This window comes from Marmota monax, unplaced genomic scaffold (genome assembly GCF_021218885.2).
Source record: "Marmota monax isolate L192 unplaced genomic scaffold, Marmota_monax_Labrador192_F-V1.1 WCK01_AAM20220418_F8-fsc00061, whole genome shotgun sequence".
Lineage (NCBI taxonomy): Eukaryota > Metazoa > Chordata > Mammalia > Rodentia > Sciuridae > Marmota > Marmota monax.
This window is the reverse complement of record NW_026695230.1, coordinates 19,674,875-19,688,720: the sequence shown is the minus strand read 5'-3', so window position 1 is coordinate 19,688,720 and position 13,846 is coordinate 19,674,875. Positions and strand designations below refer to the sequence as shown.

Below are 13,846 nucleotides of genomic sequence, written 5' to 3'. Positions count from 1 at the left end.
CAGGATAAACATCTTAGTCCCTGACTTTTAGTACCTCCAGAATCATTTCTTGGAACCTTCCCATATATATGTTGAATCATTTACAGTTCCATACTCTCTCACCTTTGAGCATTTTTGAATATTTCTTTCTCTCAACTCTCCACCTAATCCCTATCCATTTTCTTTGTCTAGTTATTTTATGTTCTCCAGGACTTAGTGTAGAAGTCATCTGCAGAAGTCTTCCAGATGCTCCCAGGTTCAGATAAGTCTCTGTTCTCTTTCATAGTATGGAATGCTTACCCAATTCCATACTAGCCCTACTTATTATTGGATTACCTGTTTACTCTTTTCCTCCTGGGCCCTAACCTCCTTGGACTATAAGGCACCTGAAATATAGTAGTTGTTTTGTCCTGAAGGAAGGGTAGGATGAATCTTTTTTTTGTTTTTAAAGTTGGTTCTTTTTGGTTATATATGACAGTAGAACCTATTATCCAAGCATGGAATATATCTTATTCTAATTCAGAACCCAGTACATCTCCTTCTCCCCTCTCTCCACCCTCTTCTCCCTTCCCTCTATTGATCTTTCTGCCATTTATCCATAGTTATTTTTTAAATTAATTTCTTATGGATGTATATGATGGTGAGGAAATTTATGTCAGATTCATTTTACTGTCTTTCCTTTTCCTATTTCACCTCCCCTCCCTTCATTCCCCTTTGTCTACTCTAGTGAACTTCTATTCTCTTGCCCCTCTCTTATTGAGGGTTAGCTTCCTCATGTTAGAAAAACATTTTACCTTTGGCTTCTGGGGATTGGCTTATTTCACTTATCATGACAGACTCCAGATCTATTTACTGGAAAATGTCATAAAGTCTTTCTTCTTAATGATTGGATAACACTCCATGTGTATTATATATGCCACATTTTCTTGATCCTTTCATCTGTTGAAGGGCAGCTAGGTTGGCTTAGCTATTGTGAATTGTGATATTACAAACATTGATATGACTGTGAAACTGTAGTATGCTGATTTTAAATTCTTTGAATATATATCAAGGAGTGGGATAACTGGGTATAATGGTGGTTCTGTTCCTAGGGTTTTTTTTTTTTTTTTGAGGAAACTCCATACTGCTTTGCAGAGTGGTTGTACCAGTTTGCAGCCCCACCAATAATGTATGAGTGTAACCTTTTCCCGTATCTTCACCAACATTTATTGTTACTTGTATTCTTGATAATTGCCATTCTAACTGGAGTGAGATGACATCTCAGTGTGGTTTTAATTTGAATTTACTAATTGCTAGAGATGTTGAACATTTTTTTCATATATATGTTGACATTTCTTAGAAATAAAAGAAGAAATCTTTGAGAAGTGTCTGTTTAGTTCCTTTGTCCACTTATTGATTGGTCTATTTGTTGTTGGTGTTTTTTTCTTTGTGTGTGTGTGTGTGTGTGTTTTGGTGTTAAGTTTTAAAATTTCTTTGTATATCCTGGATATTAATGCCCTATCTGAGGTGCAGGTGGCAAAGATTTTCTCCCATTTTGTAGGCTCTCTCTTCTCTTCATGTTCTTGATTGTTTACTTTGCTGTGGAAAATGTTTCAATTTGATGCCATACTATTTATTGATTTTTGATTACACTTTTTGTATATTGGGAGTCTTATTGGATTTATCAATTTTATCTTGTTGAAAACCATCTTTTCATTACATCTGTGCTGTGCATTTTTTATATTCTCAATTTTGATAATTTTGGTTCTGATCCTAGTCATTTTCTGTCTTCTACTAGCTTGGAAATTAGTTTTTTCTTCTTATTCTAAGAACTTGCAGTGGAGCATAAACTTATTTATTTGGGATCTCTCTATTTTTTTAAATATAGGCCCTCAGTGGTATAAATTTTCCATCTTAGAAATGCTCTCATATTGTCCCAGAGATTTTCATATGTTGTATCTCTATTCTCATTAGTTTCTAATAATTTCTTGATTTCTACTAATTTCTTTGGTCTATTCTTCATTTAGAAACCATATGTTTATATTTTTCTATTATTTTTCTTGCTATTGATTTCTACCTTAATTCCATTATGATCTGATAGGATGCATGGGATTTTAACAATTTTTAAATATATGGTAAGATTTGCTTTGTGATCTAACTTGGAAAAAGTTCCGTGTGCTGCTAATAAGAAGGGAGATTCAGCTGTTTTGAGTGGAGATATTCTGTAGATATCTGCTAGGTCCACTTGATTTCCAGTATTATTAGGTTGGAGACATCTTTATTGATTTTATGTTTTGATGACCTGTCTATTGGTGATAAGAGTATGTTGAAATCACTCTGAGTTATTGTGCTAGGGTCTATCTTTAGATTTAATGTCATGGGTGTTTTGCCTATGAGTCTCCTTTTAAGACAATATAGCTCAATATTGCTTTTTGATCCAATCTGCTAATTTATGTCTTTTAATTGGGAATTTGGGTCCCTTAACATTTCATGTTAGTACGGATGTGGGATTGTGTTTTCCTTTTTTGCTGTTTTTAATACTGTCTTGATTCTCCTTCAGTAGATAGATTACTCTCCTATTGAACTTCCTCTGTTTGGGAGCTCTGGGATTTGTTTTTCAGTTCCTCTGAGTGCAGTTTATCTCTGAGTATCCTTTGTAGTGTTAGCCTGGTGCTCATAATTTCTTTTAGTATTATCATGGAAAAATTTTATGTCCCCCTTGAATTTGAAGCTGAGCTTTTCCGAGTATACTAACCTTGGCTAGAAGTTCTTTTATAGTTTGGAACATCTCAATTCAGGCCCTCCTTGAGTTTAGGATCTGATTTGAGATGTCAGATGTGAGCCAAATCCGTTTGCCTCTAAATATGACTTGACATTTCTCTCTTGCAGCTTTTAATACGCTTTCCTTATTTTCCATAATAGGCATTTTGATTATGGTATGCCTTGGAGAGTTTCTCATTTGAATAGGTCTATTTGGGATACTGTAAGCCTCTTATATGTGGATATGTCTCTCTCATTTCTGATATGGGAGAATTTTTCTGTAACTATTTCCTTAAAAATGTTCTTTATGCCTTTAGCTTGTATCTCCATGTTCTATTCTATCCCAATGATTCTCAGGTATTGTGTCTTGATGTTGTTCTATATTTCTTATATCTTTTGATTATGTTCTATTATTTTTCCCTTTATTATTTTATGTATTCAACTTCATGTGTCCTGTCTGTAGGGCCTGAAGTTCTGTCTTCAAGGGCTAAAGTTCTATTTTCTATCTTTTTAAAAATTTAATTGATTTTATTTTTTAAAATACATGACTGCGGAATGTATTACAATTCTTATTACACAATTTTTCATATCTTTGTATATAAAGTATATTCACACCAATTCATGTCTTTATACATGTACTTTGGTTTTTTTTTGGCATTACAATTCTTATTACACATATATACCACAATTTTTCATATCTCTGTTTGTATATAAAGTATGTTGACACCCAATTTGTGTCTTCATACATGTACTTTGGATAATCATGTCCATCATATTTCACCATCCTTGTTAATCCTCTGCCCCCTCCCTTTTCTTCTCACCCCTCTTCCCTATCTAGAATTCATCTATTCTTCCCATGCTCCCCCCCACCCCACTATGAGTCAGCCTCCTTATATCAGAGAAAACACTCAACATTTGTTTTCTTTTTTGGGGATTGGCTAACTTCACTTAGCATTATCTTCTCCAATGCCATCCATTTTTATCTGCAAATGCCATGATTTTATTCTCATTTATTGCTGAGTAATATTCCATTGTGTATATATGCCACATTTTTGTAATCCACTGAAGGGCATCTAGATTGGCTCCACAGTTTAGCTATTGTGAATTGTGCTGCTATAAACATTGATGTGGCTGTGTCCCTGTAGTATGCTGTTTTTAAGACCTTTGGGTATAGTCTGAGGAGAGGGATAGCTGGGTCAAATGATGGTTCCATTCCCAGATTTCCAAGGAATCTCCATAATGCTTTCCATATTGGCTGCACCAATTTGCAGTCCCACCAGCAAAGTATGAGTGTATCTTTTCCCCCACATCCTTGCCAACATTTATTGTTGTCTGTCTTTCATAATAGCTGCCATTCTGACTAAAGTGAGATGATATCTTAAAGTAGTTTTGATTTGCATTTCTCTGATTGCTAGAGATGATGAGCATTTTTTCATATATTTGTTGATTGAGTATATATCCTCTTCTGAGATGTGTCTGTTCAGGTCCTTGGCTCATTTGTTGATTGGATTATTTATTTTTTTTTTGGTGCTTGGATTTTTGAGTTCTTTATACACCCTAGAGATTATTGCTCTATCTTATGTGTGAGGAGTAAAAATTTGCTCCCAGGATGTAGGCTCTCTGTTCACCTCACAGATTGTTTCTTTTGCTGAAAAGAAACTTTTTAGTTTGATTCCATCCCATTTATTGATTCTTGGTTTTAATTCTTGTGCTATAGGAGTCGTGTGTGTGTGTGTGTGTGTGTGTGTGAGAGAGAGAGAGAGAGAGAGAGAGAGGGAGAGAATTTTTTAATATTTATTTTTTAGTTTTCAGTGGACACAACATCTTTATTTTATTTTTTTGTGGTGCTGAGGATCGAACCCAGCGCCTTGCACATGCCAGGAGAGTGCGCTACTGCTTGAGCCACATCCCTAGCCCAACTATAGGAGTCTTATTGAGGAAGTTGGGGCCTAATCCCACATGATGAATATTAGGGCCTACTTTTTCTTCTAATAGACACAGAGTCTCTGGTTTAACTCCAAGGTCCTTGATCCATTTTGAGTTAAGTTTTGTGCATGGTGAGAGATAGGGGTTTAATTTTATTTTGTTGCATATGGATTTCCAGTTTCCCAGCACCATTTGTTGAAGATGCTATCTTATCTCTAGTGCATGTTTTTGGCACCTTTGTCTAATATAAGATAATTGTAATTTTGTGAGTTATTCTCTGTGTCCTATATTCTGTACCATTGGTCTACCAGTCTGTTTTGGTGCCAATACCATGCTATTTTTGTTACTATTGCTCTGTAGTATAGTTTAAGGTCTGGTATAGCGATGCCACCTTCTTCACTCTTCCTGCTAAGGATTGCTTTAGCTATTTTGGGTTTATTATTTTTCCACATGAATTTCATGATTGCTTTTTCTACTTCTATGAGGAATGCCATTGGGATTTTGATCAGAATTGTATTAAATCTGTATAGTGCTTTTGGTATCATTTTGATAATATTAATTCTGCCTATCCAAGAGCAAGGTAGATCTTTCCATATTCTAAGGTCTTCTTTGATTTCTCTCTTTAGGGTTCTGTAATTTTCATTGTATAGATCTTTCACCTCTTTCATTAAGTTGATTACCAAGTATCTTTTTTTTTTAAGGTCATTGTGAATGGGGTAGTTTTCGTCTTTTCCTTCTCAGAGGATTTGTCACTGATATACAGAAATGCCTTTGATTTATGGGTGTTGATTTTATATCCTGCTACTTTGATGAATTCATTTACTAGTTCTAAAAGTTTTCTGGTGGAGATTTTTGGTTCTTCTAGATATAGAATCATATCGTCAGCAAATAGTGCTAATTTAAATTCTTCTTTCCGTATACATATCCCTTTAATGTCTTTCATTTGTCTAATTGCTCTGGCCAGTGTTTCAGGATTATGTTGAATAGAAGTGGTGAAAGAGGGCATCCCTGTCTGTTCCAGTTTTTAGAGGGAATGCCTTCAACTTTTCTCCATTTAGAATGATGTTGGCCTGAGGCTTAGCATAGATAGCCTTTAGGATGTTAAGATATGTTCCTGTTATCCCTAGTTTTTCTAGTGTTTTGAACACAAAGGGTGCTGTATTTTGTCAAATGCTTTTTATGCATCTTTTGAGATGATTATATGATTCTTACCTTTGAGTCTATTGATGTGATGAATTTCATTTATTGATTTCTGTATGTTGAACCAAACTTGCATCCCTGGAATGAATCCCACCTAATCATGGTGCACAATCTTTTTGATATGTTTTACTATTCGATTTGCCAGAATTTTATTTTATGTTAATTTTTGCACCTATGTTCATTAGAGATATTGGCCTGAAGTTTTCTTTCTTAGATGTGTCTTTGCTTGGTTTTGCAATCAGGGTGATATTGGCCTCATAGAATGAGTTTGGAATTACTGCCTCTTTTTCTATTTCCTGAAATAAATTAAAGAGTATTGGTATTAGTTCTTCTTTAAAGATCTTGTAGAACTCAGCTGTGTATTCATCTGGTCCTGAGCTTTTCTTGGTTGGTAATCTTCTGATGGCTTCTTGTGTTGTGGTCAATTTGACTCTTGAGAAGAGTTTTTTTGTTTTGTTTGTTTGTTTTTATGAACATAGCTACACCATTGTTTGGGGCATATATATTTATGATTGTTATGTCTTGTTGGTGTGTGGTTCCCTTGAGCAGTATGTAATGTCCATCTTTATCCCTTTTGATTAATTTTGGCTTGAAGTCTACTCTATTTGATATGAGTATGGAAACTCCTGCTTGCTTCCACAGTCCATGTGAGTGGTATGATTTTTCCCAACCTTTCACCTTCACTCTGTGTATGTCTTTTACTATCAGATGAGTCTCCTGGAGGCAGTATATTGTTGGGTCTTTTTTTTTTTTTAATCCAATCTGCTACCCTATGTCTTTTGATTGGCAAGTTTAAGCCTTTAACATTTAGGGTTATTATTGAGACATGGTTTGTATTTCCAGCCATATTTGTTTATTTTTGTTATTTAACTTGACTTGGTTTTCCTCTTTGATTAGTTTTTCATTTAGTGTACTACCTCCCTCTGCTGATTTTCATTGTTGTTTTTCATTTCCTCTTCATGGAATATTTTGCCAAGGATGTTTTGTAATACCAGTTTTCTATTTATAAATTCTTTTAACTTTTGTTTATCGTGGAAGGTTTTTATTTCATCTTCAAGTCTAAAGCTTACTTTTGCTGAATACAAGATTCTTGGTTGGCACCATTATCTTGATTCTTTAAACTACTACAATTATAAAAAAAAAGAAAACTCATCAACATAGAATTCTTTACCTAGCAAAGATACCCTTCAAAAATGAGGTGAGGTAAAATATTTTAGACACATAGGTTGAGAAAGTTCATGGCTGCTAAAACTTCACTATAATATTAAAAAGATGTTTCCCAGGCAAAAGGAAAATAACAGATATATAGAAAATAATGAAGAGTATCAAAAATTGTAAATATGTGGATACATATAAATGACTTTTTCTTCCTGTAGTTTCCTTAAAAAGACAGATGATCACCTAAAACAAAAATAATAGCATTGTTAGATGGTTTGTTAATGTAGATAGAAGTAAAAGAAAGAATAGATGCAACAGTAAAAGGATGGGGTAGGGAGAAACAAATTGAATTATACTGTTGTTAGTTTCATATTTGTGAAGTAGCACGTCATATGGTAAAATGTGAAGTAGGAAGGATGAAATAGGAAGTAATATGAAGGTCAGATATGAAGTGTGAAGTGATATAATATTAACTCTAACTTTGGTAAGTTAAAGGAGGCATATTGTTAGCCCTAGAAAAATTACTGAATAATAATAAAAATAAGGAGTATAGCTAAAGAGCCAATAAATACGAGATAATAAACATTTAAGTTATGCAAAATAAAGCAATAAAGCTACAGATGAATTAAAAATAGAACAAATAGAAAACAAATAATATGATGAACTTTAAACCAGACATATCAACAATTACATGAAATATAAATGGACTAAATAAATATAAAAGGCCAATGCTGTCAGACAAGATAACACAGGAAGACCTGATATGTGCTGTCTAAGAAATGCACTTTAAAGATAAAAACACAGGGCTGGGGATGTAGCTCAGAGGTAGAGTGCTTGTCTAGCAAGTGTGCAGCCCTGGTTGATCCCCAGCATAATAAACAGATTGAAAGTTAAAAAAAAAAAAGGCAGTGCTTAGAGATAAGGTTATGGCTTTAAATACCTATTACGATACAAATAGAATGCATTATATAGAGTACATAATAACAAAGCATTTTAAGACAGAGTACTATTAGAGATATCAGGACATCTCATAGTTAAAAGACTTATCAGAAAGACATAAAGGTTTTATATATATATATGAAGTGGGAAAGTTAATAATACTCTAAATAGAACAATACATTAAACCCACCAATTACAAAATGCACTTTTTTCCAAGTACATAAGGAATATTCACAAAGATAGATCACATGCTGGGTTATAAAATGAATCTCAAAAAATTTCAAAGGATTAAAATTTTATGGAGTATTTTCTCAGATCACAACAATAAAAATCAAGTAACAATGAGATACCTAGAAAATTCCCAAATTCTTTGAAATTAAACAGCAGACTTCTAAATAATTTGTGCATCAAAAAAGAAATGATGAGAGAAATTAGAAAATATTTTGAATTCAATAGTAATTAAAATAATGCATATCAAAATGTATGGGATGCATCTAAAGCAGTGCTTAGAGATAAGGTTATGGCTTTAAATGCCTATATAAGTGGGAAAGAAATTGGAATCAGTTATCTAAGTTTTCAACTCCAGAATCTGGAAAAAGAAAAAAAAAAGTTAAACTCAAAACAATTAGGAGGAAGTAAATAACAAACATTAGAACAGAAAGCAATTAAATAGAAAAACAAACTAAATGGCATAAAACAAATTTTTATTTTTTTCTTCCATATTTTTGGTGTATTATAATTACACATGGTAGTGGGATCTGTTGTTACATATTCATACATGGTATGATAAAACAATATAACCTGGTTAATATCATTCCCTAGTATTTCCCCTTCTCCTTCCCCCTGTTCCATTTCCTCTACTTTACAGGTCTCCCTTCAGTTTTTATGAGATTCCCCTTCACGCTTTTCCCTCCTTTTTCCCTCTCTAGCTTCCACATATGTTTATTCATTCATCCACTTATGGACACCTAGGCTAGTTCCACAATTTAGCTATAGTGAATGGTGCTACTATGACTATAGGTATGCATGTATTGCTATAGTACGCTGACTTTAATTCTTTAGGATCAATACCGAGGAGTGGTGTAGCTGGGTCATATGGTGGTTCTATACCTAGTCTTTGAGGAGTCTCCGTACTGATTTCCATTTATAATCCTACCAACAGTGTAAAAGAAGTATACATGTGATTTAACTACACTCTGACTGAAATCATTGCACTGCCTCCCTAATTGTGATCTGATCCATTTCTCAACCATCTCCGCTTCCAAATCTTATTACAGTATTCATTTTCCTTCAGTTAATGAATAATTGGTCATGGAGGTAGGATCTGGGGAAAAAAAGAGAGGAAATTGCTCAATTTTAGGAAATTGTGGGGCAGAGAGAAAATGACTTGCTGAAATATTGCCATGGCCCAACACATCAGATACACAAAATTCCTTTAGAACTGGGTATCCTAGAAGCAAATCCAGGAAGTAAGAATAAGAGGAACAGGAGGACATTTTCATGTGGACTTCCAGATGTGCTCACTGTTGTTCTTCATATTCCACAGACCCAGAAAAGAGCTGCCAGCCAGTACTGGAGACTCTGCGTCAGGCCATGGATGGCACTGTGTATGCCCACAGCACCTTGGAATTGCAGACACTGCAGCCTATAGTCAACTTCCTTGTCACTGCCACAGTGCCAGGATGCTGTGAGCGCCCACTCTGCCCACGCCTCTTTCGTCTCTTCACAGTTCTGGCCCTAGAGAGCATGACCCAGGCTACCATGCTGAGCAGACATGTGCCTAGCCTCCAAGCCTGGCTCGAGCGCTTCCCCTTTGTGGAGAGAGAGAGTGTTCTGGCAAGAGCCCTGGTCCGGGCCTCAGTAGAGGCCTGGGAGGCTATGTGTAACTCCTTCATGCCTTCACCCCTCCACCCACACTACCACTTCTCTCTGCATTCTGTGAGCCAACTTTTGGGAAGCCTGCAGCTATTGCCTACCAGAATAGGCTCACGGGGTTTCGTAGATTTTCCCAACCACCAGGAGCACTTGCGCCTTGTATCAGGCTTGCGTGGCACTCGCCTAACTACTATGATGGCTATGCGGAGCATGGTGCGTCTTTGGTTACATGAGGCACAGAGAACTTTTTGTGACCGGTTGAACAGCCCTAAGGAACGCTCTTTCTGTGCCAAGCTGCTCCTAGAAGTAGCTCAGAATGTTTTCTGTGGTGGGCCAGGGCCCCAGTACTTGGACAAGGACCATGAGGAGGAGGAGGAGGAGAGGGTACCTGAAGTGGAATCTGAAGGGGAGTTGGCCCAGTGGGAGGACTTAAGCAATAGTAATAGTGAAACAGATGAGGAAGAGGATCCCTATGGCCTTCAAGCCACAGCAGGCTTACATTCCAGGGAACCAAGTCTAGCACCATCCATAAGGCCAGTACAAAGGGAGATTATAGAAAGCACAAGTCACAAGATACAGCAGGAGGAAAGCAAAAGGGCTTCTCACAATGAGTTCCAGTCAAAGAAATCCAAGAGTTTGTTGCAGAAATCACCCCAGATAGACCTGATTTCACCCCTGTTGTTACCGGTATTACTACTGTGTCCCCAGGAAAAGCCCTCAGATCTGGTCTTCAGTCAGGAGTTGATACTGGGATCCAACTCTGAGAGCCCCAACTTATACCTGGAACGGCAGTGGGAGAGCCTGGAAAAACAGTTGTCCACCTCAGCTGCTCAGCTGGGGCTGAGCCCCCACCTTGCCTGGTGCCACTCCATGGCCCAGCATGTGGCCCGCCTGGTCCGAGTTCTGGCCAAGCCCAGGCAGCATGGCCTATTGCTCTCAGGAACTCTGGGTACTGGGCGCTGTACTGCCATCACTCTGGCCTCTAGCATTTGTCAGGCCCGCCTCTTCCATCTGCCATCTAGTTCAGAGGAGGACATTCTCCAGTGTTTGAGAGATGCCAGCTGGCATGCTGGCATTTTAAACCAGCCAGTGGTCTTACTGGTACCCAAGAGTGTGGATCTCGCTACCCTCCATCACCTAGTAGCCCTGGCAACCTCAGGCAGTTTCCCTGACCAGTACACAGAGGCAGATCTGGACAACATTGAAGAACATGTACCAATGGAGAACCTTGATATCAAAAACAACACTAAGAAGGAAGTGGCATTGCAGTGGTAAGTCCTAAAGCCCCATACGTGGGTCTTCTCTGCTCTTACTCTGTCCTGCCCAAAAGGCTATAAGGAAATTTATGTGCTATTGTGAAGGCTCTTAAGATGAGGGCTAAGTGGTCAGGATTGGAACTGGGACCCGGTAGGGCAAACGGGATAAAAAGAAGACAGCCGCTGACTGACTCCTGGCCCACAGGTTCTACCAGCAAGTGTGTAGCCACCTGCACATGTTTTTCCTGATGGGAGATTACCAGGCCCACAAGCAGCTGCCCTCCACCCTTTACCTGAGGCTCGTTCAACTAGCCACTGCCAGCATTGACTACTATGAACCCTGGGACCAAGCTTCCTTAGTCAGGGTAGCCCAGCACCATCTGGAGGGTGCTCAGAGTCTACCCCTTGATGATGGTGAGCCTTTTTCTTGACCTTACCAGTCATTTCAACTAGGTTCTAATTAGGATTATTACCTAGGCCAGTGTCTGTCTGTCTCTGTTTATCTCTGATTCTCCTGTGTGTGTGTGTGTGTGTGTGTGTGTGTGTGTGTATGTGTTTACTGAGCTCCCTTCACATTTTCTGACCTCCTTCCTGAGCTAGAATAGAGACCCTTACCTTTCCCACTTTCCTATGGGCTTACAAGTCCAGGCTAAAGCCATACCCATTGCAGACTGCTTGAAGTACCCAGATCTCCAGGCCTCTATTTCCAGTGTGGCCAAAGCCATGGCCCTCATCCACCTTTCGGCTGCCTACTACCATGAGCACCTGTGCCCTGCATTGCCACTTGTGACCCCCAAGACTTTCCTAGACCTTCTGGACACCTTCATGCTGCTGCGGCGACAGATGACCCTTAAGTTAAAGAATAGGGCCCAGCGGTAAGTGGCCCCATTCCCTGAAGTTTACCTCCTTATGCTCCCTTAAGTCCACTCACTGTGTGGTGCATTGTACCTTCAGAATCTATAATGCCCTAGAGAATCTGAAAAAGCTGATTGAGCAGCACAGTACCCCCAACAACCTGGTCTACATTTTGGAACAGCAGCTAAAAGGCTCTCAGCAGGTAAGAGGGAGAAGACTGTCAGATTCATAAGGTTGTGTTAATGCAGGAGTACAAAAGAAAAGTTAGAAGGAACCAATGAGAGTGAAGCTTAGTTCTGATTTCCCTAAAGTCCCTCATAATTTCTCCAGGTGATCTCTCTAATCCTGACTATCTCCTCCTTAAGAACTCTGGCTCAAAAATTTTATGACACAGTTGAGACTAGATTGATTCTTCATAACACATGAAACTCAAGTGTCTGCTTCTGGTAGCTCCTCGTGTCTTGACTATGTGAAGTTCAGTGTGATCCCAAGATCTCCATATACACTCATGAGGGATTCAGCAGGGATAGCAATATCATGGCCACCTCCCACTCTTATCATTTTCCCTTGAATTCACTAGCATTGCTAGTCAGCTCATCTCTTGTAGCCATCTTTTTTCCTTATACCACTTTGTCCTATACCTCTTTCTTCCAAAAAGCACCATAAGGCGGTTGTGTATAGTAAGGAGATGTGAATGGATGAGGGTAGTAGGGGAAAATTTACAGCATATCAAAGAAATAAGCATGTTTAAATATTATACTGTACATCAATATCCTAAATATCCTTACTCACCCTCTACTGGGCGTTTTTAGGTGACCAACTTTTCTATATCACGTCCATCTCCCAACACCTGTACCACATGTTATTCAATTAATTTTTCTTTCAAAGTTCCCTGAATACATTTTTTCATGGAATAGAGATTTTTTTTCTAGTCCAAACCCCAAATCCTTTCATTTGTTATATAGAACAATCATCTTCTTCCAGCAAATCTGAATAAAACTGGTGGGGTGTGGGTCTTCATACCTTATATGGGCAAATATTCACAGTTAAAGGTATTTTCCCAAACAAAAGAAGTCTTGGTTTATTTTTAATAAGAGGTATTTTGAAATAACACTTTTCTTCCTATGGCATAAGACCTTGGAAACGGTTCAGAGACCACTACAGAGAAGTGAAATAGTGCCCAACTCACAACTGGGTAATCTGATTGGCTTTTTAGTAGGCTTTCAGGCCTTAAAAATCCTAATGCATGGCTCCATATGGCTCTTCCATATGGGTGCCCTCCAAATATCACTTGGGGTTGCACAGCTCGAGAGGCCTGGCTTATGTTGTGTCTACCTACATAGTTTCCATAATGCTCTATGAAACTGTGCCACCTGGAATTCTCAAGGTACTGGAATCCTCTTACTATCCATTAGCTAGGATGCCTAGCTTAGATTACACATAAAGATTCAGCCAAGTTGTAAAAGAAAGAAAAGAAAGGAAGGGACAAGAGACTACTTCCCCATATTTCCCAAATTCCAGTTTCTTTCTTGTCCTGGGTTCTACTTTTTCCCAAGATGATTCATACTAGGAATTATTGTTTTGGCTTAAGAGTACTGGCATTCCTTGATTATCTACATCAGACCACAACACAAGAAGCCCCATATCTAGATAAAAGATATTCATAGTCTCAGGGATCATTCAGAATCAGATGCCTTGGTGTTTTAGTCAGGATTTTTTTTTTTTTTTGGTTCTGTAACTAAAAGATCTGACTATAACAATTGTAGAGGAAGAAAAGTTTAAAATGGGGGCTCACGGTTTCAGAGGTCTTAGTCCACAGAAGACCAGCTCCATTCCTCAGGGCTTTAGGTGAGGCAGAACATCATAGTAGAAGAATATGGCAGAGAGAAGCAGCTCACATGTTGATCAGGAAGCAGAGA

At 38.0% G+C, this 13,846-nt stretch overlaps 1 protein-coding gene across 1 annotated transcript in view; it reads left to right on the top strand.

Moving 5' to 3' along the window:
• Dnhd1 (dynein heavy chain domain 1) overlaps window positions 1–13,846 on the top strand; it is a 106,845-nt gene that overhangs the window by 78,580 nt on the left and 14,419 nt on the right. Inside the window, exons 25-28 of the mRNA XM_046437957.2 lie at window positions 9,488–11,087; window positions 11,278–11,486; window positions 11,743–11,947; window positions 12,027–12,129. Coding sequence (XP_046293913.1) covers window positions 9,488–11,087; window positions 11,278–11,486; window positions 11,743–11,947; window positions 12,027–12,129 — 2,117 coding nt within the window. The remainder of the gene's footprint in view (window positions 1–9,487; window positions 11,088–11,277; window positions 11,487–11,742; window positions 11,948–12,026; window positions 12,130–13,846) is intronic.